The sequence below is a fragment of the Scyliorhinus torazame genome, chromosome 7 (assembly GCF_047496885.1).
Source record: "Scyliorhinus torazame isolate Kashiwa2021f chromosome 7, sScyTor2.1, whole genome shotgun sequence".
In the NCBI taxonomy this organism is placed as follows: Eukaryota; Metazoa; Chordata; class Chondrichthyes; order Carcharhiniformes; family Scyliorhinidae; genus Scyliorhinus; species Scyliorhinus torazame.
The window spans coordinates 55,449,994-55,476,190 of record NC_092713.1 but is presented as its reverse complement, the minus strand read 5'-3'; the positions used below and the strand labels follow the sequence as shown (position 1 = coordinate 55,476,190).

Here is a 26,197-nt window from a genome sequence, read left to right as displayed (position 1 = left end):
CTTGCCATTATTTGGTCATTACTTTTCGAAATCTAAATGATCCATCTGTTTGAACTGACCTATAATGGAGCTAATTCTCCCACCTCCCACCAGGTATACTATTGTATAAATTTTCATCAGAAAGAAAATTAATTTGAGGGAAGAGTTTTGGATAAACTTGCCAAATTATGTATTCAAAATCATGTTCTATTTCATTTTGTCGTTTAAAATGCCTGCTTTTCATGGCTGAATGTTGAATTCAGTAAAGGTGGAGGAATCTGTCTTCTGGGATTCATTCATGACACAAAGGGGTTTGGCTTCACACTAACACTATAGTTACATTACAAATGAGCCCGCAATCCGTATCAAGGCACGCCTGGATAAAATGGTCTCACTTATCATTAATTGAGAATCACTTTGATCCTTGTTTAACATGAGCGTAACCTAGTTTTTATCTTTGCTGAACTTGTGAAGTGTACATGCACTCTTCCTAGATATCCTCAGTGTACTTTGTGAGTGGCGATGTGTTAGTTACTAAAATGTTAGTGACAGAATGCCCATATTTTTGCGGCCTTTTTATTATGTCAATAGGATGTTCAGTTTGGATTCTTTATATGGAGCCTTGTTCACACATCAGCCAGATAATTACGTGGACCTTAAAGTAATGTTGTGGGACATTAATGCACTAACACATTGTGTTGCATGAAATTCTTTTTCTGCTATTTAAATAAATATGTTAAATAATTCCATACAGATGCATTAAGTTTCTATATGATATCCCACAATGCCATTTTAAACTCACTTGGATTAGTGGATGGATTTAGCACTCTCTTGACTTCAAAATCTATTGTTTACCCTTTATATTCCTGTCACACATTTTGGGATGTCAAACTGAAAATAAAAGAACTACGAATTCATTAGATTCTTCTTGCGTGGGTGCATAAACTGACAGTAATTCACAACGAGTCATGTAATCAGCTGCTCTGATGCATTTATTGAAATAATGTATTCAAACCTATTTGAGAAATCTGAGCTGCGGGCAGTTCAAATTTTAAGGAAACGATATGTTGTAATGTGTTCGATGGTGAACTTTTTAAACTTTCAATGGCGGCAGAAGTGAAGACTGAGGAGCTGAAAATCTCCTCGTGCAGCTTGTTGAAAGGACCTTGTATAAAATATGTTGACTGGCCTCAACCTAAACCCAAGTGATCCTGGATCCATAGAACAAAACTATTCACGGCTTAACTTCTCACTCAGCCAGATTCATTTTTTGATGGGGGAAATGGAAAAACATCACATTATTGTAGTCAGGGCTGCTCTTCTGATGGTAACACTGAGGCACATTTATTGAGGAAACTTTCCCGGTCAAGAAAAATTATTAAATTCCCTAGGATGATAAATACAAATTCAGAGCAAAAGATCAATTAAAGAAATTATAAATTTAATACTTATTTTTCAATTGTGTTATTTACCTTACCAGTATGTGAACTGAAGTGTTCCGTGGACTCTTTCTCTACATTAAAGGGCACCATACAAGCACAAATTGTTTTTCTGTATGTAAGGAGACCTTTCCATTTGGCCTTCTGCAAATACTACCTCATTCTTCCTCTAGCTTCCTCCAAGCCACCCACTTCTGCTTCGCCCATTGCTTGTCTTCCTTCCTGAACCAAGTGCAGTTATGATGTGGTTAACAGCAGCTATTTGTGAGCCACCAATGTTCCTCTGTAATAGCAATAATTAAAGGCTATACATGTGCATACAGTTGCACAAATGTCTAAGAATCTTCTAATGTGTTTTTTTTTAATCTGTGCTTTATTTGTAGTGCAAAGCTTTGTGAAGAGAAGTTACGATATGCAGCGTACAACTGCGTGGCAATAGACACGGATATGGTACCCTGGGAGGAGTGACAGACATCCACTGCATAGAATTGAACCGGATATGGTTGCTGAAATTGATTATGGCCTACTTATAGCTGCTTTAAGCTTTTGTGTTATCCTTATAAATGTTAATTCGGGATTCATCTTTATATTTGTCAATTATTTTCTCCCCATTGGAATAAAAGTCCTGGTGATTCATTGAAACTAATTTGAACTGTAGGTTCCACAAGGCCTGAATAGGTGGCAAGTTACCACATGATTTATGAAGGCCTTGCAATGGTTGTTGTGTGGTTTGTGAACGCCCCTTTGATTTAGATAGAGAAAATATATTCTCTGAAACACAAAGGCTGGTTGATCCTTTACACAAAGATAAAGTTGAACACAATGGTTGAATTTTACTGGGTATTTGGCAGTGGTCCTGGGCAGGCTGGCCAAACCGTGGAAATAAGTGACAAGCCGGTAACCTGACATCTCCATTCCTCTGGTTTTCCCCAAGGGTGAGTTGACCGTGCGGTTCAGAACCCTCAAGGGTAAAATGTTCAGCCTATTCAGGCAATCAAAGTACCAATAAAGAACCATTTCGGGTTGCAAAGCTGTTTCCTAACGGGCACGTAGGTTTCACGCCATGCAGGCAACCCGGCAAGTGCTGGACAGGTGACCACCAACATATGGATATGTTGAGTGCTTGCATCCACTCCTTAGCCTTACTGTCTGAGTCTCTATGCGATTGGCAACTTTTCAATGGAGGTGGTCATGGACTTGTATTCCAAACTTGCTGAGATGCCTCCAGCACCTGTCCTTGCTCAGATGTGGTGCTCCTCTCTTGTCCTGCCCTTCCTATCTGTGATGCTGTTGCACCAGAGAGGGAGAACTTGAAAAGATTTGTGTGCTGGAGATGGCTACGGAAGTGAGACTGATGGTTGCCATCAGTTGCTTGCATGCCATTTACCTTAGCAGACTTGAGCAGTCATTGGAGCATTGTCTAACTGGATTCACGACCTCCTCACCATACTCAGCTGCTCACCTCCTCTTCAACCAAGTCTCTGGAAAGAGAATGTGCCTCGATGCCCTCACAGCTTCTGGCATGGTGGCACAATGGTTAGCACTACTGCCTCACAGCGCCACGGATCTGGGCTTGATTTCAACCTCGGGTAACTGTGCGGAGTCTGTATGTTCTCCCGGTGTCTGCGTGGGTTTCCTCCGGGTGCTCCGGTTTCCTCCCGCAGTCCAAAGATGTGCAGGTTAGGTGGATTGGCTGTGCTAAAATTCTATTCTTTTATTACTTCAAGTGCCGCATTCACAAATATTAGGACTGCCCTTTCCGTTCTGGCATCCATCTACTTCCTCCTCTTGCTTCTGCAACTTTGCTGTCCAAAATGCACAACTCCACCACTGTGCTTGTTGTTTTAAAGGGTTTCCTTAAAATACCACGTCCTCAATTAGGCTTCGAAACGCTCCTCTTCTCCCAATTGAACACCAAACCCAGAGGCACCCTCTGAAGTGGCTGACCTCTAAAGAATTCAACTGGGAGAGCCTCTACACACCTGGTCAAGTTGCCCTGACACTGATCCTGACACTGTCACTATATGCTTAAGATTCCATGTAAAGTCCTTGGCTAATCCTATAGAAAGAAAACTTGCATTTATAAGGTGTTTCGCAATGAATAAGATTTTAAAATACAGCCACATAAGAAATGGAAACAGAAGTAGGCCATTCAACTCGTTAACCCTGCTTCACCACTCCATAAGATCATGGTGGATCTTCTGTTTAAATCCATTTCTTTCATTATACCCAAATCCCTTAATTCCCATGGTATCTTAAATCTTTCAATCTAACTCTTGAATATACTCAATGACGACCATCTACTGTGCCATATATCATACTGTACTATATATATTATGTGTACTTCAGCATACACAACTGGTCCATGTTTGAATCGATCCCATTGGTTGTGTATCTGTAATACCTTTGGGCTGAAATAAGACAGCTGAAATAATTGGAATTTATATCTATATATCCAGATGTATAGGTGGTTAGATTTAACTTTTAATATGGATCTTTGTTTCTGTCACAGTATTGCATTGCAGTTTGATGCAGATTGCTACCACAGTCCATTCCTAAGAATATAACTTGGTATTACATTGATGGGTCATTTTTTTTTCTTAATTTTTTTTTTTCTTAATTATTAATACCAGATGATGCAGCAGTGAAAACCATGAATATAATGTCTCCATAGTTGAGAAATGTTATGTACTAAATGCATTCAAAACAAGTTTGAACAATTATCCAATTTATCATTTGCAGTGACTTTGCTCGGTCTTTGGTTAAAATTGCCAAAACCATTGAGAAACTTTGAATTACACTCACTAATCCTTCCACTTCCACCACCACCCCACCCCCAAGGTAGCATACATTGGAGAACCAGCACTGCAGTGCTCTTATGCTTGTCTTACTCCCACTCACTTCTGTGTGCATAGAATTGAGGAATTTTCCCACTCAGTTTTGCTCTCTCAGACAGACCAATAAATGGAGTACTTCAGTGGTGGTCTCTGCTGGGAACAAGCTCCAGTGAGACCAACCTTTCTCTGGGGAGTAAAATGGACAGAATTTGTAAAATCCTTTGTACTGAATTGCGTGTTGTCACAACAGGTTACACTAGTGAGAATTTATTAGTAGGACATATGGGGTTAAAATGACGACTTAAACATGAGGCTCATATAACTAACTTATTCCGAGCCATTACTTCCTGGTTGTACTCTTCATCTTTACAGCTAGATATGGTTAATTCAGTAGACTTGAGTAAAATGTATAATTTAGGTTGATTAATATTGTATTAAAATGTTAAAGATGAGCTGAGATGTAAAATGTTCTGTTAATATCATAACTCAACAGTTTGCACAATAAAACTCCATTTCAAAAACTCCACAGTTATGAGTCTTCAGAAAGCTGTATTTTGGTTAAAAAAAATAAGTTGGGCATTGTTGGCCCTAGTGTAAGCCTACAGCACAAACTGCTCATGGTATGTAATTTTCTCTCACTAGCGTAGTAGTTTCATTTTGAGAGACTGCAAGGATGCCTAGCCTGATGAGCATTGCTCTGTTGCAGAAAGGAGTTTGGGGGTGGTTAACCTTGCATTTAACCAGTGTTATGTCTGATTTTGGATTATTTGACGCTGATGATTCAAAATGGAAGTAAAAATCTATTCCCTTGGATATTATTCTTTACCATGGTTCATTTGGCATTAAGTGTTTACTTTTATACCCAAGCCTTTAAATCTATGGTCCATTCTGTGCACAATATTGTAGGAGTGAAAGCAGGTCTTCTATTCATTTTGTCACACCTTGCGCCTTGGGCATTCCTTTTCAGCTGCTAGTAGGAGCCCCTCATTTTCAATTTCAATGAGTGATATTAGCAGGGAACTTAATATATAAGGTGGTTTCCCATTGCCATCCTCCTGTGTACCTGAAGGACACACAGGTCCTCTTCCCAAAGGATCCTTTGCCTGTAATCAGTTGTTGGTTCTCGAGGTTCTGGTTCTGCCATCACCACGAAAATTCACTGGTTCCACTTGCTTCCTATCTTGCAACACTGCTCCCTGGTGGCCAATCAATTTTTCTATCAACTATTATCACTTCCTAACATCTACATTTCTAATGGCAATTATCTATGGAAACATGTTACTATATAATTGCATAATATGATCACATTGTGGCCCTGTGTTTTTCGTTTAACCTCTCAAACCATCCACAAATCACATGAGATTATTTCTTTTTTTAAAGTTATTTTTCCAATTAAAAGACAATTTAGTATGGCCAATCAACCTACCCTGCACATCTTTGGTTGTGGTGGTGAGACCCACGCAGACACTGGGAGAATGTGCAAATTCCAACTAAACTAAAATTAACTAAAATTTCTAACCAATGTTCAAAATAGTTTAAACCAGCTTAAAATGCATAGTTCACAACAACATGGTTAAATCTAGCCACTGAATAGTTTTTAATCCCTTTATTTTAATTTTTACTTGAAAAAAGGATAAAGTTTTGTCCAAAGAGATTAAAATGCAAAAGAACCATTGTGGGCCCTGCATGTACTATTTCAAGCCCCCCCCCCTCCCCCATGCAGCCATCTATTGGTGGTACCAATCCCTATCTCGCCACTCACCCATCCAAAGAGGAAGACAAATAAGATGGAGAGAAAGCGACATCAAAAGTTAGGGAGATTGATGCCGAAGAGATAGTCCCTGCTGCTCTGCTTCTATGTTCCACCTTTAATGCAGAATCTTCCCTCTTATTTTCCTGAACCTTTGGTCGAAAGAATTTAAGAGAAACATAAAGGACAAATCTAATCTGCTTGATTAATGTCCCTATCCGACTACTCAATCATCAGCACGGTGATGGAAGATATCATCGACAGTGTTATTAAGTGCCAATTACATACAGTAACCGCTCACTGATGCTAAGTTTGCGTTCTGCCCGGATTGTTTCCCTCAAGACCCTTACAGCCCAAGCCCAAGAATTGACAAAGAGCTGAATTCCAGACATGATGTGAGTGTAACTGTCCTTCGCATAAAACCGCATTTGATCAAATATTGCAACAAGGAACACCCATTTAAATGAAATCACTGAGAACAAAGGGGACACCTCTCCGCTGACAATACACATTTCTTTTTTTAAATAAATTTAGTGTACCCAATTATGGTTTTTTTCCAATTCAGGGGCAATTTAGCGTGGCCAATCCACCAAACCTGCACATCTTTTGGATTGTTGGTGTGAAACCCACGCAGGCATGGGGAGACTGAGCAAACTCTACACGGACAGTGACCCAGGGCCGGGATTCGAACCTGGGTCTGCAGCGCCGCAGTCCCAGTGCTAACCACTGTTTCGCCGTGCTGCCTGGCAATACCCATTTCTAACACAATGGAATGGGTTGTTATTTTAATTGTTCAGTAAGAAGTCTTACAACACCAGGTTAAAGTCCAACAGGTTTGTTTCGATGTCACTAGCTTTCGGAGCGCTGCTCCTTCCTCAGGTGAATGAAGAGGTATGTTCCAGAAACACATATATAGACAAATTCAAAGATGCCAAACAATGCTTGGAATGCGACCATTAGCAGGTGATTAAATCTTTACAGATCCAGAGATGGGGTAACCCCAGGTTAAAGAGGTGTGAATTGCATCAAGCCAGGACAGTTGGTAGGATTTCGCAGGCCAGGTGGTGGGGGATGAATGTACTGCGACATGAATCCCAGGTCCCGGTTGAGGCCGCACTCATGTGTGCGGAACTTGGCTATAAGTTTCTGCTCGGCGATTCTGCGTTGTCGCGCATCCTGAAGGCCACCTTGGAGAACGCTTACCCGGAGATCAGAGGCTGAATGCCCTTGACTGCTGAAGTGTTCCCCGACTGGAAGGGAACATTCCTGCCTGGTGATTGTTGCGCGATGTCCGTTCATTCGTTGTCGCAGCGTCTGCATGGTCTCGCCAATGTACCACGCTTCAGGGCATCCTTTCCTGCAGCGTATGAGGTAGACAACGTTGGCCGAGTCGCACGAGTATGTACCGCGTACCTGGTAGGTGGTGTTCTCACGTGTAATAGTGGTATCCATGTCTATGATCTGGCACGTCTTGCAGAGATTGCCATGGCAGGGTTGTGTGGTGTCGTGGTCACTGTTCTGACGACTGGGTAGTTTGCTGCAAACAATGGTTTGTTTGAGGTTGCGCGGTTGTTTGAAAGCAAGTAGTGGGGGTGTGGGGATGACCTTGGCAAGATGTTCATCATCATCAATGACGTGTTGAAGGCTGTGAAGAAGATGACGTAGTTTCTCCGCTCCGGGGAAGTACTGGACGACGAAGGGTATTCTGTCGGTTGTGTCCCATGTTTGTCTTCTGAGGAGGTTGGTGCGGTTTTTCACTGTGGCGCGTTGGAACTGTCGATCGATGAGTCGAGTGCCATATCCCGTTCGTACGAGGGCATCTTTCAACGTCTGTAGATGGCTGTTACGCTCCTCCTCGTCTGAGCAGATCCTGTGTATACGGAGCGCTTGTCCATAGGGGATGGCTTCTTTAATGTGTTTAGGGTGGAAGCTGGAGAAGTGGAGCATCATGAGGTTATCCGTGGGTTTGCGGTAAAGCGAAGTGCTGAGATGACCGTCCTTGATGGAGACGAGTGTGTCCAAGAATGCAACTGATTTTGGAGAGTAGTCCATGGTGAGTCTGATGGTTGGATGGAACTTATTAATGTCATCGTGTAGTCGTTTCAGTGATTCTTCGCCGTGGGTCCAAAGGAAAAAAATGTCATCGATGTATCTGGTGTATAACGTCGGTTGAAGGTCCTGTGCGGTGAGTAGGTCCTGTTCAAACTTGTGCATGAAGATGTTGGCGTATTGGAGTGCGAATTTGGTCCCCATGGCTGTTCCGTGCGTCTGGATGAAGAACTTGTCGAAGGTGAAGACGTTGTGATCCAGAATGAAGCGGATGAGTTGCAGAATTGCGTCTGGAGATTGGCAGTTGTCGGTGTTGAGTACTGAGGCTGTTGCAGCAATGCCGTCGTCAAGGGGGATGCTGGTGTAGAGTGCCGAGACATCCATTGTGACGAGGAATGTTCCTGGTTCAACTGGTCCATGGGTGCTGAGTTTCTGTAGGAAGTCCGTCGTGTCGCGACAGAAGCTGGGTGTACCTTGTACGATGGGTTTCAAGATGCTCTCGATGTAGCCAGAAAGGTTCTCACACAAGGTCCCATTGCCTGAAACGATAGGGCGGCCTGGTGTGTTGGCCTTATGTATTTTCGGGAGGCAGTAGAGATCTCCAATGCGGGGAGTACGTGGGATGAGAGCACGTAGGGTGCTCTGAAGATCTGGATCCAAGGTCTTGATCAGTCTGTTAAGTTGGCGGATGTGTTCCTTGGTCGGATCTGCGGGTAACTGTCTGTAGTGTTCTTGGTTGTTCAGTTGTCGGTATACTTCTTTGCAGTAGTCCGTTCTGTTCAGTACGACAGTGGCCCCTCCTTTGTCTGCTGGTTTGATGACGAAGCTGCGGTTGGTCTTGAGAGCGCGGATGGCATTGCGTTGTGCTTGGGTGACGTTCGGGGCTGTCTTGTGAATGCGACTGATGAATCTGGCATTGACGCGACTCCTGACGGCTTGAGCATACATGTCGAGTCTAAGGCAGCGGCCTTCCGGAGGGGTCCAATTCGACTCTTTCCTCTTCGGTTGCCACACCACAGATCTCTCGGTCTGCTGTTCCGGTTCATTGGTAGTCTGCTTGGGTTCGCTGTTGGCCTCTTGGGGTCTGTGGAAGAATTCCCGGAGCCTCATTCGCCTGATGAATTCCTCCGTGTCTGCCGCGAGACTGATGGGGTCCATTTTGTCCCATTCAATAGTTGGAGTCACACTTAGCATGAAGGTAGTTGTGGTTGTTGTCGGTCAATCATCTCAGTCCTAAGACATGGCTGCAGGGGTTCTTCACGGTAGTGTCCTCAGCTCAACCATTTCAGCTGCTTCAGTGATGACTTTCCCTTCATCATAAGATCAGAGATAGGGTTGTATGCTGATGGTTGCATAATATTCAGCATCATTCACGACTCCTCAGATACCGAAGCAGTCCGAGCTCAAATGCAGCATGACCTGGTCAACATTCAGGCTTGGGCTGATAGGTGGCAAGTAACATTCATGTCTCACACGTGCCAGATTTGTCCCATTTTGTTGATGGGGAACAATTTTAATTGTTCACAGGACATGAGCATCACTGGCTAGGCCAGCATTTATTGCCCATCCCTAATTAGAACAGAGAACAGTACAGGCCCTTTGGCCCACAATGTTGTGCTGACCACTTCTAATCTAAGATCAACCTAACCTACACCCCTTCAATTTACTGCTGTCCATGTGCCTGCCCAAGAGTCACTTAAATGTCCTTGAGACGGTGATAGTGAGCAGCATCATTGAATGACAGCAGTCCATGTAGTGTAGGTGCACTCTCAGTGCTGTTAGGAAGAGAGTTCCAGGATTTTGACCCAACAACAGTGAGGGAATGATCATAATCCAAGTCAGGATGATGTGTGGCTTGGAGGGGACCTTGCAGGTAGTGGAGTTTGTTGCCTCGTCCTAGGTTTTTGATGGGTTGGACGATGCTGTTAAAGGAGCCTTGATGAGTTACTGCAATGCCAATGGTACACATGGCTGTCACTGTGCAATGGTGGTGGAGGGAGTGACTATTTATGGTGGTGGGTGAGATGCCAATCCAGTGGGCTTCTTTGTGCTGGATAGTGTTGAGTTTCCTGAACTGCACTCATCCAGACAAATGAAGAGTGCTTCGTCACATTTCTGACTTGTGCCTTGTAGATGGGGGAGTCAGGAGGTGAGTTACTCACTGCAGAATTCCTAGCCTCTGACATGCTTTTGTCGCCACGGTATATGGTCAGTCCAGTTCAGATTCTACCCAGTGGTAACCCCCAGTGTGTGAAAATGGGGGATTCAGTGAAGACAATGCATTGAAAGTCATGGGGCAATGGCTATATTCTCTCCTGTTGGAGATGGTCATTATCTGGCACGTGTGAGACATGAATGTTACTTGCCACCTATCAGCCCAAGCCTGAATGTTGACCAGGTCATGCTGCATTTGAGCTCGGACTGCTTCGGTATCTGAGGAGTCGTGAATGATGCTGAATATTATGCAACCATCAGCATACAACCCTATCTCTGATCTTATGATGAAGGGAAAGTCATCACTGAAGCAGCTGAAATGGTTGAGCTGAGGACACTACCGTGAAGAACCCCTGCAGCCATGTCTTAGGACTGAGATGATTGACCGACAACAACCACAACTACCTTCATGCTAAGTGTGACTCCAACTATTGAAAAGTATTCCCCATGACTCCCATTGACTCCAGTTTTGCTACGGCTCATTGATGCCACACTGAGTCAAATGCTGTGTTGATTTCAAGCACAATCACTCTTACCTCACCTCTGGAGTTTAGCTCTTTTGGCCATGTTTGGACCAAGGCAGTAATGAGTTAAGGAGATGAATGGCCCTGACAGAACCCAAACTGAGCATCAGTGAACAGGTTATTGCTGAGTAAGTGCCGCTTGATAGCACGTCGACAACCCCTTCCATCACTTTACTGATGATTGAGAGTAGACTGATGGGTGGTAATTGGCCGTGTTAGATTTGTTCTGCTTTTTCCATAAGGGACATACCTGGGAGATTTTCCACATTGCTAGGTGATTACCAGTGTTGTAGATATTCTGGACCAGCTTGGCTAGGGGAGCAGTTAGTTGTGGAGCACAAATTTTCAGTAATACTGCTGGAATGTTGTCAGGGTTCATAGCCTTTGCATATCCAGTGTCTTTAGCCATTTCTTGATATGACATGAAAGGGAGTGAATTTGCTGAAGACTGACATCTGTGATGCTGGTACCTCAGGAGGAGGCAGAGATGGATCATCCATTTGGCACTTCCAGCTGGAGATGGGTGCAAATGCCTCAGCTTTGTTTTTTGCACCGAAGTATTGGGTTCTCTCATCATGAGAATGGAAGTACGGTGGCACAGTGGTTAGCACTGCTGTCTCACGGTGCCGAGGTCCCAGGTTCGATCCCAGCTCTGTCCGTATGGAGTTTTCACATTCTCCCCATGTTTGCCTAGATTTCGCCCCCACAACCCAAAGATGTGCAGGGTAGGTGGATTGGCCACGCTAAATTGCCCTTAATTGGAAAAATGAATTGTGTACTCTAAATTTTTTTTTTTAATCATTGAGAATGGAAATAACTGTGGCGTCTCCTCCTCCTGTTAGTTGGTTAATTGTCCACCACAATTTATGATTCGATGTGGTCGGACTGTAGAGCTTAGATCCGACTCATGAGTTATGGAATCACTTATCTCTGTCGGCAGCATGCTGCTTCCACTGTTGGGCATGTAAGTAGTCATGTGTTGTAGCTTTGCTTGGTTGACATCTAATTTCTCGGTGTGCCTCGTGCTGCTCTTGGCATGCCCCCTGCACTCTTCTTTGAACCAGGTTTATGGTAATGGAAGAGTGGGGAATATGCGGGCTGAGGTTACAGATTGTGGTGGAATGGCTTCTGATGGGCAAAGCGCCTCTTGAACGTTTGAGTTACTACATCTATTCAAAATCTATTCCATTTAGCCAGGTAGTAGTGCTACACAACACATCATACTATGGCTACACGAGCAGATAAGAAACTTACCTCCTACTCCCAAAGCTTTTCCACTGTCTGGAAAGCACAAGTCACGAGTGTGATGGAATACTCATCACTTAACTGAATGATGAAACTCCAACACTCAAGAAACCTGACACCGCACAGGATCTTAAAACATTCACTCGCTGTACCACTGGCACACAATGGCTTCACTGTACCATCTACAAGATGCACTGCAGCAACACACCAAGGTTTCTCCAACAGAACCTTCAAAGTGCCCCGTATCTACTGTCAGAAGAACAAGAACATCAGCATCTGCAAGTTCATACACCATACCAACCTTGGAAATATATCGCAGTTCCTTCATCATGGCTGGGTCAAAACCCTAGAGCTCCCTACTTACACCATATGGAGTGCAGTGGTTCAAGAAGGTGGCTCACCACCCACCACTTTCTCCCAGGCCATTAGGGATGGGCAATAAATGCTGGCCTAGGCAGTGACACCCTCATTCCGTGAACATTTTCTAAAAGTCAGGTGAAAGAGAGGTGACAGTCTTTGATTTGCTGTCCACAAACCACAGAAGATCAACTTAATAATAATAATCTTTATTATTGACACAGGTAGGCTTACATTAACATTGCAATGAAGTTACTGTGAAAATCCCCTAGGCGCCTGCTCGGGTACACTGAGGGAGAATTCAGAATGTCCAATTCACCTGACAAGCACGTCTTTCAGGACTTTTGCAAGGAAACCGGAGCACCCGGAGGAAACCCACGCAGACACGAGGAGAACGTGCAGACTCCGCACAGACAGTGACCAAAGCTGGGAATCGAACCTGTGACCCTGCGCTGTGAAGCCACAGTGCTAACCAACTGGTGTGAGATATGCAGACATATGGGGTGGAGCCTTACTAGAATTTAGCAAAACGTCAGGCTCAGACAGGAAACTGGCATTTAACTCTCCGGTCGCACAGACCAGTTTTCTCACAGAACCTTGAGCCTATTTGCCAAAATGAAAGTGAGTGGCCGTGGTTTACGGCATTGTTCTTCAAACTTTTTTTCCGGGGACCCATTTTTACCAACCGGCCAACCTTCGGGACCCAACCCGGCCGACCTTCATGACCACGCTGGCAGACCTTTGCGGCCCACGCCGTCCGACCTGCGCGACCCACCATTTTCTCTTACCTTGTTTGCTGCTGACAAAAATGGAGGAAATGGTTTTGGGTCCCCTCGCCCTCGTACACACTCCTCCAATGGAACCTGTTGGATGAAATGAAATGAAAATCACTTATTGTCACAAGTAGGCTTCAAATGAAGTTACTGTGAAAAGCCCCTAGTCGCCATATTCCGGCGCCTGTTCGGGGAGGCTGGTACGGGAATGAAGACGGGATGCAAGTGAAGCCTTCCGGTGTCAGAAAGTACGGAGTCTTCATCTGTCCAAAGTTCTGCATTTTCTTCCTGTAAAAGTTTATCAAATAAACCCCCCTGAACTTTTAAAAAATGAAAATTAAATGAATAAAATAAATGAAAAAAATAAAAATTAAATGAATAAAGCAAATAAATAAAATGATTAAACCCCCCCCGAACTTGTAAAACAAAAAGCTGCGACCATTTTTTAAAAAGGCGGCTGCACTGTGCATGCATGCCCGATCACCGGCCGCTGTGCATAGTTTTGTGCATGCGCACCCATGAACGGGCACGCATGCGCAGTGCGGCCGCTTTTTTTTACGGCCATTTTGAAAGCCGCTTGCAGCCGGCATTATTAACAGCCGGCTGCTGCAGCTGTTGTGCGCAGATTTGCGCGATCGGGAGTGCCGCGACGGACGGCTCCGCGACCCTCCCGGTACCCGCCTGCGACCCACCCCACGGGTCGCGCCCCTGAGTTTGACAATGCCTGCTTTACAACATCACTCTAGCGGGGCAGGGCCATTTAGAACTGGGAACTAGCTCCAAACAGATCGGGGCACCATCTTTAAAGGGCACCATGATCCAGACTGCAGCCCAACAGCCCTCAGCTCACATCATGGAGGTCTTAGGGGCTCTCCTCACCCTCAATATTCATCGCTGGAAACCCCCCTCCCCGTCATTCATCACCAGCAGACCATCCCCCCCTCCCCCCTAACAAAATCTCTACTCTCCCCCTTCCCATCACACATCGATGCATCCCCCAATCTCCCATGTGGGTCCCACTTGGGTCCACACCTAGAACTGCGCCTGGCACAGTGCCAACCTCTGCCAGGATGTAGTGCCAGGAGGCAGTCCATGGCCCTCGACCCCTCCAGTGGCTATCTTACTTTTGCGCCCCCACAGAGCTCCCCTCGACTGACTCACACCTGGCCAAACCTGTTGTAAACCTCGCTGATGTCCCGTCACATCGGCGAGCTATGAATATTTTGTGAGCGGGGATCATTTGGCAGGGAGGGGCCACTAATATGTAAAATTATGGAAATTTACTAAAATGGTGTTCACGGCCTTTGTGGATGAGGGGGAAGGGATATCGGGAACGCGTGTTTCCTGAATCTCATGCAATTCTACACCCTCGTCACCAATCTCGCGGGCAGCAACCGCGGGCTCAAGGTTCCGCCCAAGATTTCAACCCTAAAATTGGTTTCATTAAATATAGCCTCACCAGGAGAAGATTTTTTGTATTGGAATAACAGTGAGGCACAGTATCATCTTACTTTCCATTTCATATGTTGTCTAATTCCCATAAAAAGTGAACTAATTCAAAAGCAAAACACTAGAAATGCTGAACAAGACCAGATTACAATCTCCAGATGTCATTTTACAGTGGATTGGTGATACTTATCGACTGCTTAATAATAACACACGATAATGCTCGGATTTAGGGTTTCACATTGAAGTATTTGATTTGCTCTTGTTCTTCTTGTCATCACTTAATACGCTGAATCTATGTTCTCTTACTCCTTGTGGATTTATTAGGTTGAAATTAAGACTCATTATTACGTCTCCTATCCAACTCATTTGGGAACTCAAAGTTCTTAGCTTTTGAAATTAAAGTCGCTTATTGTCACAAGTAGGCTTCAATGAAGTTACTGTGAAAAACCCCTAGTCGCCACATTCCAGTGCTTGTTCAGGGGCCGGTACGGGAATTGAACCTGCGCTGCTGGCCTGGTTCTGCATTACAAGCCAGCTGTTTAGCCCACTGTGCTAAACCAGCCCCTTTTCTCAGTCTTTCTCCTGCAATTTGCAGGTCAATACCCAACCTGGATTTTACCTAGGCTGCATTTTTTGATTTATCCCATCGTCTCTTAATTTTTCAACCTTGGTGCTTCATCTGGGTGTCCTTTTTTTAGAAAAGCCTGCAGTTCGTTGACACTTTACATAACTGAGGACATCACTGCAGTAGTTCCTCAGGGTAGTATCCTAGGCCCAACCATCTTCATCTACTTTATCAATGAACTTCCTTCCATCGTAAGGTCACAAGTGGGGATATTCACCGATGACTGCACAATGTTCAGCACCATCCATGACTCCGCAGATACTGAGGCAGTCCATGCCCAAACGCAGCAAGACCTGAACAATATCCAAAGTGGCAAGTAACATCCGCATGACACAAGTGGCAGGCAATGCCCATATCCAACGAGAGAGAATCTAATCATTGTCCCTTGGCATTCAATGACATTACCATTGTTGAACCCCCACAATCAACATCCTGGGGGGTTCCCATTGACCAAAAACACAACTGGATTAGGCATATAAATACTGTGGCTACAAGAACAGGTCAGAAGCTAGGAATCCTGTGGTGAGTAACTCACCTCCTGACTCCTCAAAACCTGTCCACCATCTACAAGGCGCAAGTCAGGTGTGAAATGGAAACTCCCCACTTGTCTGGATGAGTGCAGCTCCAACAACACTTAAGAAGCTCAACACCATCCAGGACAAAGCAGCCTGCTTGATTGCTCCCCCTTCCACAAACATTCAAACCCTCCACCACCAACGAACAGTGGCAGCCACGTGTAACATATTCCAAACGTACTGCAGAAACTCATCAAGGTTCCTTCGGCAGCACCTTCCAAACCTGCGACCGTTACCATCTAAAAGAACAAGAGCAACAGATACATAAGAACACCACCACCTGGAGGTTCCCCTTCAAGTCACTCACCATCCTGACTTGGAAATATATTGTTTCTTCGTTGTCTCTGAGTCAAAATCCTGGAACTCCCTCCCTAACAGCATTACTGTAATAAAGAAGGCAGCTCATCACCACATTCCTAACGGCAATTAGGGATGGATAATAAATGCTGGCCTAGCCAGCATTGCCCACATCCCGTAAATTATTATTTTTTTAATTAGATGGAAATTTGCACCAATGAAATGCTGTTATTTGAACTATGTCTGTCGAACTGGATGCCCGATGTTCATTTTGATTTTTCCTCACTCACAATAACAGTCCCTGAATCATTGCTGTAATTTATTTTTAAAATATTTTTATTAAGGCATTTGTATAAACAGCAAATACAAACAAAAACAAGAGCAACAACAAACAGGAACATAATAAATAACTAACCAATCAAAACCCCAAAACCCTTGTCCCTCCCCTTCTCCCATCCTGCCTTCCCTGTTTTAACCCCTTTATTCCCCCCCACCACCACCCTCTACTGACAGCTCATTCCTCCTTGAAGGAGTCGATGAACAACTTCCACTTCCGGACAAACCCATCAACCGACCCTCTCAAAATGTATTTGATTTTCTCCAAACTTCGGAGCTCCGCTAGGTCGCTCGCCCACACCCTCGGTTTCAGTGGCTCCCAGTCCCTCCACCCAAGAAAAATCCGTCTCCGGGCTATCAGGGAGTTTGCGGCCAAGACATCAGCCTCTCCCACCCCCAACACCTTGAACAGCAGCTCTCCCAGCCTCCTCTCCTGCTCCCTGGTCTTGATCGGAAACACCTCACACTTCCCCATATTTAGCTTGTATCTGGAAAAACCGCCAAAATCCTCCTGGATACTCATGAATCCTCCAATATCCCCCAATGGGTCCGAAATATAGAGCAGCAGGTCACTCGCATTCAGCGTGACCCTGTGCTAAACCCCCACGCCCCGCACAATCCCTCTCCAACTCCTCGACGCTCTAAGTGACATTGCCAGGGGCTCTATTGCCAGTGGCTCTCTTGTCAATGGCTTTCTTGTCAAGGCAAAAAGCAATGGGGAGAGTGGGCACCCCTGCCTTGTCCCACAGTGTAACCCGAAGTACCCAAAGCTCACCTGATTTGTCCGCACGCTCACTACCGCCGCCTTATATAACAATCGGACCCAGTCCACAAACCCCTGCCCGAACCCAAACTGTCCTAATACTTCCCACAGATACTCCCACTCCACCCGATCAAAAGCTTTCTCTGTGTCCATTGCCACTGACACCTCCACGTCCTGTCTCTCCGGGGGGCATCATTATCACATTTAATAATCTCCTAACATTCGCCGACAATTGCCTCCCCTTTACAAACCCTGTCTGGTCTTCCCCTGTCACCCCCGGCACACAGTCCTCGGTAGGCGAGGCCCGAATCTTCGACAGCAGCTTAGCGTCCACATTTAATAACAATATGGTCGGCCCCACACTGCTCCGGACCTTTATCTTTCTTCAACATTAGGGATATGGACGCTTGCGATAGTGTAGGGGAGAACTCCCCTTTCCCCTCACCTCATTATATGCCCCCACCAACCCCGAATGAAAGATGTGCCCTACCCATCTTTTCCTTAACCTTGTCTGATCCCTGAGCTTCAGATGTGTTTCTTGTAAAAAAGCCACGTCCGCCTTCAAGTTCTTCAGATGCGCGGACACAGGCGACCGTTTGACTTGCTTTCTTTTTTTTTAATAAACATTTTATTGAGGTATTTTTTGGTTTTACAGCGACAATAAAATAAACAATATACATGAATCTATAAACATAGTGCAAAAGCCGTCTTCCTCCCTTACGGGTCCCACTTTTATTAACCCCCTACTCTAAGCTAAACTAACCCCCCCTCCCCTTCTGCTGACGATTAATTTTCTGCAAATAAGTCAATGAATGGTTGCCACCTCCGGATGAACCCTAACAGTGACTCTCTCAAGGCGAACTTGATTGTCTCCAAACAAAGAAAGCTAGCCATGTCCGACAGCCAGGTCTCTGACTTTGAGTCCCTCCAAGCTAATAGTATCCATCTCCGGGCTACCAGGGAAGCAAAGGCCAGAACGTCTGCTTCTTTCTCCTCCTGGATTCTCGAATCTTCCGACACCCTGAAAATCGCCACCTCTGGACCACCCTTGTTTTTAACACCGTGGACATGACATCCGCAAACTCCTGCCAGAATCCCCCAAGCTTTGGACATGTCCAGAACATGTGGACATGGTTCACTGGCCCTCCTGCACACTTTGCACACCTGTCTTCCACCCCAAAGAATCTGCTCATTCGGGCCACTGTCATGTGAGCCCAGTGAACGACCTTGAATTGTATCAGGCTGAGCCTGGCACATGTTGTGGACGGGTTGACTCTTCTCAATGCGTCCGCCCATAGACCATCCTCTATACCTCCTCCCAACTCGTCTTCCCACTTGCGCTTCAGCTTCCCAGTCTGCGTCTCCTCTGACCCCATAAGTTCCTTGTAAATGTCAGAAACCCTCCCTTCTCACACCCACCCTCTGGAAACTACCCTGTCCTGACTTGCTTTTTCAGCCCTCTCACATTCCATGTGACCAACCTGGTCGGGGAGCCCCGCCCCCTCCCCTGACGATCAACATATCCTTTCTTGGGCCAGCCTCCAGCCTGTGTCACGCGACTCTCCAGGCCCACCTTCAGATGCCTACCATCATCGCTCCTTTTCTTGCTTTGCCACAGCAGGCACACCTTTGTCAGCAGCCCTTCCTCCCCCTCTCCCTTAAACAAAACAACAACCCCACCCCCCTCTTCTGCACTAACCACCTGGCCACCCCCCACTGTGCTTCCGTTAGCTAGCTCCCCCCTCGCCCCCCTGCCACCCCAGCTAGCCTGGCAGCCCCTGCCCAAGACTACTGGGCCCCACTGATTCCCCTTCCCTCCCCACTCGCATACCTCCATGGAGTAAACAACAATCAAACACAAAAAAAGTGCACTCAATCTCGACGCTCATCAAGAATCCCGCTACCAAACCCAACAAAACATCTCAAACGAGAAAAGTTCTCCAACAACTAACAAACAAAAAGACAGAAAAAGCAAACATCTCCTCACACATCCTTCGAAGGCTGCTTTTTGCCCTGGCGATAGAGTGTTTGGAACCAGTGTAGGCAGCAATTTGGATTGGAAGGTATGTCACTGTGGGTGTCGATTTGAGACTATCATAGGTTTGTGCCAGCGGAGTTGGATGCGAGTTTCCGGGGGTGGCGGCAGGTGGTTATAGAGTACTTCAAGGATTTGATCATGGGAGAAAAGTTTGTGTGCCTGGAGGAATTTGAGGAGACGTATCAGCTACCAAAGGGGAAAAGGTTCAGGTATCTGCAGGTTAGGGACTTTATTAAGAAGGAGGTGTCGTCCTTTCTGGTGCTGCTGCCCCCGGTGCTGCAGGATACGTTATTGTCCAAGGTTAACATTGGGGAGGGTAGAGTGGCGGATATATATGGGGAGCTGATGAAGAGGGAGGAAGCTTCCATGGAGGAGGTTCAGCGCAAGTGGGAGGAGGAATTGGGGTGGAGTTGGGGGCCGGAGTGTGGAGGGAGGCCTTGCGGAGGGTGAATGCATTCTTGTCGTGTGCAGGGTTAAGCCTCATTCAATTTAAGGTGGTGCATGGAGCCCACATGACGGTGTCGAGGATGAGTCGATTCTTTTCGGGAGGGGAGGATAAGTGATGGAAGTGTGCGGGAGGGCCAGTGAATCATGTGCACATCATCTTCTGGGCATGTTCGAGGTTGAGGGATTCTGGAAGGGTTTTTCAAATGCAATGTCTATGATTCTGGTGGGGGTGGTCCCAAGTCTGGAGGTGGCAATAGTGTCATGTGCGTGTCACTTTATAAAAAGTATGTTTTATCAAATGGCTGCAGTGATGTCATTGTGTGGGTGGAGCTGGAATGTGATTCTGTCTTTTACTTTCGTTTTGAGCTGGGACCTGTTTTTGGCTCTGTGTTTTACTTTCGGTTTAGACCTTTGGAAGCTGGATAAAGACAGATAAGTCGTGTGTGTGTGTCTCTCTCGCTGCATGATAAAGAATGTCTCCAGATCACTTGATGATTTCCAAGTAATACCTGTTTCTGTAAGGAATGCAAACCTACTGTCTTTGTTGAAAAGTGTTTTGGCTTATGGATATTGTTTGGAAAGTTATTAAGGGTTATCTATAGAGTATTGTATCTGTGGGGATTATCAGTGTTGGTAGTTGATAATATGTTTACTGTGTGTTTATAAAATGTTAACTAGATTCATAGAATTGTTTTTGTTTCAAAATACTTTTAGATCTCTGTTGCGTCACACCTGTAAAGTGGGCCCTTGTGCTCCCCATAACCAAAATCTATTAAAAGTTGTGGGTCAGGTGAACTCCATGATATACTTTGGTGTTCCCTAAACCTGGCCCATAATAATAGGTGTCGGAAGATTCAGGAGTTCAGGTGGGGAGAGAGGCCGACGCCTTGCCCTTTGCCTCCCTGATAGCCCGGAGATGAATTCTGTTGGGTTGCCGTGCCTTGGAGCCGTCAAACGCAGGAGTATGGGTGAATGATCTGGCAGAATTTCTGCATTTGGAAAAAGTTAAGTTCGCGATTCGTGGGATGGAGGAATGATTCACGTTGAAGTGGAAGCTGTTTATTTTATTTGGAGGAGACAGGCTGAAAAAAGGAGGGAGGATCTGGGGTGGCAGGGGGGTGAGTGGGATTGGAAGGTGGGGACGACGCAGGGAGGGTGGTTATTGCTTACCTGTTGCTGGGATTGGTTTTTGTATTTTTGTGATTTTGTACATTTGAAAAGTGCCTTCAATAAAATGTTTTTTTTTAAAGTGCTGAGGGAGAGAACACAGCATCACCACTAAGCTTGATCTGTCCTCCCTGACAGGGCCCAACATTGGTTGCCCTTTCTCCCTTTCTGACATGGGTCACTGGAAACAATTGAACAACACCTTGCATTTATATATCACTTTTAATGTAACAAAACATCCCAAAGGGATTCACAGGAGCATAATCAGATCAAACCTTTACACCCAACCAAAGTAGGAGATATTAGGACAGGTGCACAAAAGCTTGTTTAAAGGGGTAGTTTCAGAGAGGCATTTCAAAGGAGGAGGCAAGGTTTAGGGAGGGAATTCAAAGTTTGGATGTCATGTTCGGGGCGTGGGAGTGGAAGGGATTGAAAAGATTTGGTGATCTGTTACTGGAGAGGCAGTTTGCCAGTTTAGAGGAACTGTTGGAGAAGTTTGGGCTCTCGCAATCTGACTTATTCAGATATTTGCAAGTTTGCAATTTTGTGAAACAGATCTTCCCGACATTCCCTGTGGTGCCGCTAGCCTCGCCAAGGGAGAGGGTTCTTTCACGTTTGGTATCTATGAGTGGATTATGTCAGAGGATTCAGTATTGGTGGAGGGGGTTAAGGCCAATTAGGAGGAGGAGTTGGGCCCGGTGTTGGATGATGAGGTGTGAAATGAGGCTCCGCGGGAAGGGTAAGCTCCACGTCATTCTGTGCGAGGCTTGGCTTAATACAACTTTAAGTGGTGTTTAGGGCTCACCTGCCTAGGTCCAGTGTGTTAGTTCTTTGCGGGGGTGGAAGACAAATGTGAGTGCTGTGCAAGGGGTTTGGTCAATCATGTACGTCCCAAGCTTGTGGGTTTCTGGGTCTCCTCCTTTCGCACCATGTCTGCGATTCTGAAAATTGAGCTTGAGCCCTGTCCCTTGGTGGCCATATTTGGGGTGTCGGACTCGCTGGAGCTGCAGATGGGCACAGAGGCCGGTGTCCTGGCCTTAGCCTCGCTGATTGCCCAGAGGCGGGTGCTGATGGGGCGGAGGTCAGCATCTCCACCCACTGCCTCAGTGTGGCTGAGAGATCTTTTTTATTTTAATTTAAAGTACCCAATTATTTTTCCAATTAAGGGGCAATTTAGCATGCCCAATCCACCTAGCGTACATATGTTTGGGTTGTGTGTGTGTGTGGTGGGGTGGGGTGGGGGGGTGGGGGGGGTGGGGGTGTGGAGTAAGACCCACGCAAACATGGGAAGAATGTGAAAACTCCACACAGACAGTGACCGGTGGCACAGTACTGACCACTGTGCCACCATGCTGCCCTGTGTGGCTGTGAGATCTGATAGAGTTTCTATACCTTGAGAAAGTCAAGTACACCGTGAGGGGAGCAATTGAGGGGTTTTACCAAAGATGGCAGCCATTTATTTTGATAAGGCACAAAGGGACGGGGGAGAGGGGATAAATTGTTTGGGAGGGGTGGGACTAGGATTTGAGGGGTGATAGATAGGACTCGGGGATGTTAGTCTGATTGGTAATGTTGTTTTGGCTTTGTATTATGTATAAAATGAAAATAATTGAATTTTTAAAAACTTTTGAAAAAGGAAGGGAATTAAAGAGCTATGGGGATGAATGTCCGAAGACATGTCTGCCAGCGGTGGGACAAATGAAATGGGGGATCTAAAAGATGCCAGAGTTGGAGGAGTTCTCAGAAGGTTGTGGGACGGCTTCCGGTTGCGGCGATGACCAGCTAAGCCGCACGTTTCGGCGGCTCCAGCTCGAACGGACCTTCGGGCTCTTTTAAGAGCCCCAACGGGGAATTTTTTCGGGACGAAACCCGGTGTGGGGTGAGACAACAGGCAGTCCCCCCAGCGAAAAAGAAAAATATCGGCGGCGGCGGCCAGATCTCGAAGAATCCTCGAGGACAGGGGCAGAAGGAAAAAAGGAGCAAGATGGCGGCGGAGGGAGCCCAGGCGACATGGGGACCGGACCAAGACGAATTTTTAAGACGGTGTGTGGAGCTGCTTAAAAAGGAGGTGCTGGCCCCAATGCTACAAGAAATTGAGGGGCTTAAGGAGACACAAAAGACCCAGGAGATGGAGCTCCGTGTGGTGGAGCAGAAGGTGACGGACAACGAGGACGAGATCCTGGGCCTGGCGGTCAAAGTGCAGACGCACGAGGCACTCCACAAAAAGTGTATTGAAAGGATTGACGTCCTAGAAAACAGATCACGGAGAAAGAACCTCCGGATCCTGGGTCTCCCCGAGGGAGTGGAAGGAGTGGACGGCGGGGCTTACGTGAGCACGATGCTACGCTCGCTAATGGGAGCTGAGGCCCCCTCGGGCCCCTTGGAAGTGGAAGGGGCCCATCGGGTCCCTGCGAGGAGACCAAAGGCGGGAGAACCACCTAGGGCGATGATCGTGCGATTTCACCGCTTCAATGACAGAGAGGTGGTTCTGAGATGGGCCAAAAAGGTACGAAGTAGTAGATGGGAGAATGCGGTGGTACGAGTGTACCAGGATTGGAGTGCGGAGGTGGCGAGAAGGAGGGCGAGTTTTAATCGAGCCAAGGAGGTGCCAAAGAAGAAGAAGGTGAAGTTCGGGATGTTGCAGCCGGCGCGACTGTGGGTCACGCACCAGGAGAGGCATCACTACATCGAAACGGCGGAAGAAGCATGGACCTTCATTAAAAACAAGAAACTAGATCAGAACTGAGGGACTGATGTTGGAGGGGAAACGACAATGCTGATGTATATAGAGATGTAAATTGGGGAGGGGGGGACACTGAGAAATGTGGGCGCCGGTGGGGGGGAAGAAGAGACATAGGCGGGGGATGGGGAATGGGAGTGGGGCGGCAGAGGGAGCTGCGCCACGAGGGGCGGGACGGCTCTAGAGAACACGGGGTTTATTTTTCTTGTTCCCGCGCCAGAAAGATTATCATAATTATCATAGAATTTACAGTGCAGAAGGAGGCCATTCGGCCCATCGAGTCCGCACCGGCTCTTGGAAAGAGCACCCTACCCAAGGTCAACACCTCTACCCTATCCCCATAACCCAGCAACCCCACCCAACACTAAGGGCAGTTTTGGACACTAAGGGCAATTTATCATGGCCAATCCACCTAACCTGCACATCTTTGGACTGTGGGAGGAAACCGGAGCACCCGGAGGAAACCCACGCACACACGGGGAGGATGTGCAGACTCCGCACAGACAGTGACCCAAGCCGGAATCGAACCTGGGACCCTGGAGCTGTGAAGCAATTGTGCTATCCACAATGCTACCGTGCTGCCCCTAAGGTGATGGCGGGAAGATAGGTGCAAGGTGGATGGGAGTTCCCCACACGGGGGGGTCAAGGAGAGAGCGGGAGAAACCGGGGTCAGTTGAAGTCAGCTGACTTTCGGAAGCAATATGGGGGGAGTAACCATGCTAGATGGGGATCTAGCGGGGGGTGGGGGGAGGGGGAGGGGGAGGGGGAGGGGGAGGGAGGGAGGGGGGGATAACTGGGTTGCTGCTGCAGAGATCAAAAGGGAACTGGTAAAAGAAAAGGTGGTCGGGGCGGGAATGCACCGCCTGGGGAACGGGTGGGTGCGCGGAACCGGGACGTGGGACTGGCCCAGAGAGGGTGATGGCTAGTCGACAGGGGAGGGTGGCAGGCAGCCCCCCAGTTCGGCTGATCACGTGGAACGTGAGAGGCCTAAATGGGCCGATTAAGAGGGCCCGAATGTTCGCCTACTTAAAAGGACTGAAGGCAGACGTGGCCATGCTTCAGGAGACGCACCTGAAGGTGGCGGAGCAAGTTAGGTTAAGGAAAGGATGGGTGGGACAGGTGTTCCACTCAGGGCTGGATACAAAGAATAGAGGGGTGGCCATACTGGTGGGGAAACGGGTGTCATTCGAGGCTAGGAACATTGTAGCAGACAGCGGTGGCAGATATGTGATGGTGAGTGGCAGACTGCAGGGAATGGAGGTCGTGTTGGTTAATGTATATGCCCCGAATTGGGATGATGCGGGATTTATGAAGCGGATGCTGGGACATATCCCGGACCTGAAGGTAGGAAACCTGATAATGGGGGGGGACTTCAACACCGTGCTGGACCCAGGGTTATATAGATCTAGATCTAGGACCGGAAGAAGACCGACAGCGGCCAAGGTGCTTCGGGGGTTTATGGACGAAATGGGGGGGGTGGATCCGTGGCGATTTGTTAGGCCGATGGCCAAAGAATTCTCCTTCTTCTCCCATATCCACAAGGTGTACTCCCGGATAGATTTCTTTGTTTTGGGAAGGTCACTGATTTTGAGGGTGGAAGTAACTGAGTACTCAGCTATAGCTGTTTCAGATCATGCCCCACACTGGGTGGACCTGGAATTAGGAGAGGAGAGGGAGCAGCGTTCACTCTGGCGACTGGATGTGGGATTATTGGCGGATGAGGGAGTCTGCGGAAGGGTGCGGGGATGTATCGAAAGGTACCTGGAGGCCAATGGCGACGGGGAGGTCCGAGTGGGAGTAGTATGGGAACCGCTGAAGGCGGTGGTCAGAGGGGAGCTGATCTCCATCAGGGCCCACAAGGGGAAAACAGAGGCCAAGGAAAGGGAAAGACTACTGGGGGAGATTTTGAGGGTAGATAAAAAATATGCGGAGGCCCCGGATGAAGGACTATACAGGGAGAGGCGACGATTCCAGATGGAGTTCGACCTGTTGACCACAGGGAGGGCAGAGGCACAGTGGAGGAAGGCACAGGGGATGAGATATGAATATGGGGAAAAGGCGAGTCGCCTGTTGGCCCACCAGCTGCGAAAGAGGACAGCGGCGAGGGAGATGGGGGAACTAGGGATGAAATGGGAGCCACGGTGCGGAGAGCAGGGAAGATAAACGAGGTGTTTAAGACCGTTTACGAGAGACTATATAGGTCCCAACCCCCGGAGGGAAAAGAGGGGATGCAGCAGTTTTTCGACCAATTAAGGTTCCCGAGGGTGGAGGAGCAGGAGGTGGAAGGCCTGGGGGCGCCAATTGGGGTGGACGAGGTTACCAAAGGGCTGGGGAACATGCAGGCAGGGAAGGCCCCGGGACCAGATGGGTTCCCGGTGGAATTCTATAGAAAATATGTGGACTTGTTGGCCCCGCTGCTGGTAAGGACCTTTAACGAGGCCAGAGAAGGGGGGACCCTACCCCCAACAATGTCGGAGGTGACGATATCGCTAATCTTGAAGCGAGATAATGATCCGCTGCAGTGCAGGTCCTATAGGCCTATCTCACTGCTAAATGTGGACGCCAAGTTGCTGGCAAAGGTGCTGGCAACGAG

The 26,197-nt window shown here is 47.1% G+C and overlaps 1 protein-coding gene across 2 annotated transcripts in view; it reads left to right on the top strand.

Moving 5' to 3' along the window:
• The window catches only part of hectd3 (HECT domain containing 3), a 68,573-nt gene extending 63,792 nt beyond the window's left edge, over positions 1-4,781 (top strand). For both annotated transcript variants that reach the window (XM_072510733.1, XM_072510734.1), the window contains exon 22: positions 1,802-4,781. In XM_072510733.1, the coding sequence (XP_072366834.1) occupies positions 1,802-1,886 (85 nt within the window). In that variant the 3' untranslated portion in view covers positions 1,887-4,781. The remainder of the gene's footprint in view (positions 1-1,801) is intronic.
• The last annotated feature ends 21,416 nt before the right edge of the window (positions 4,782-26,197 follow it).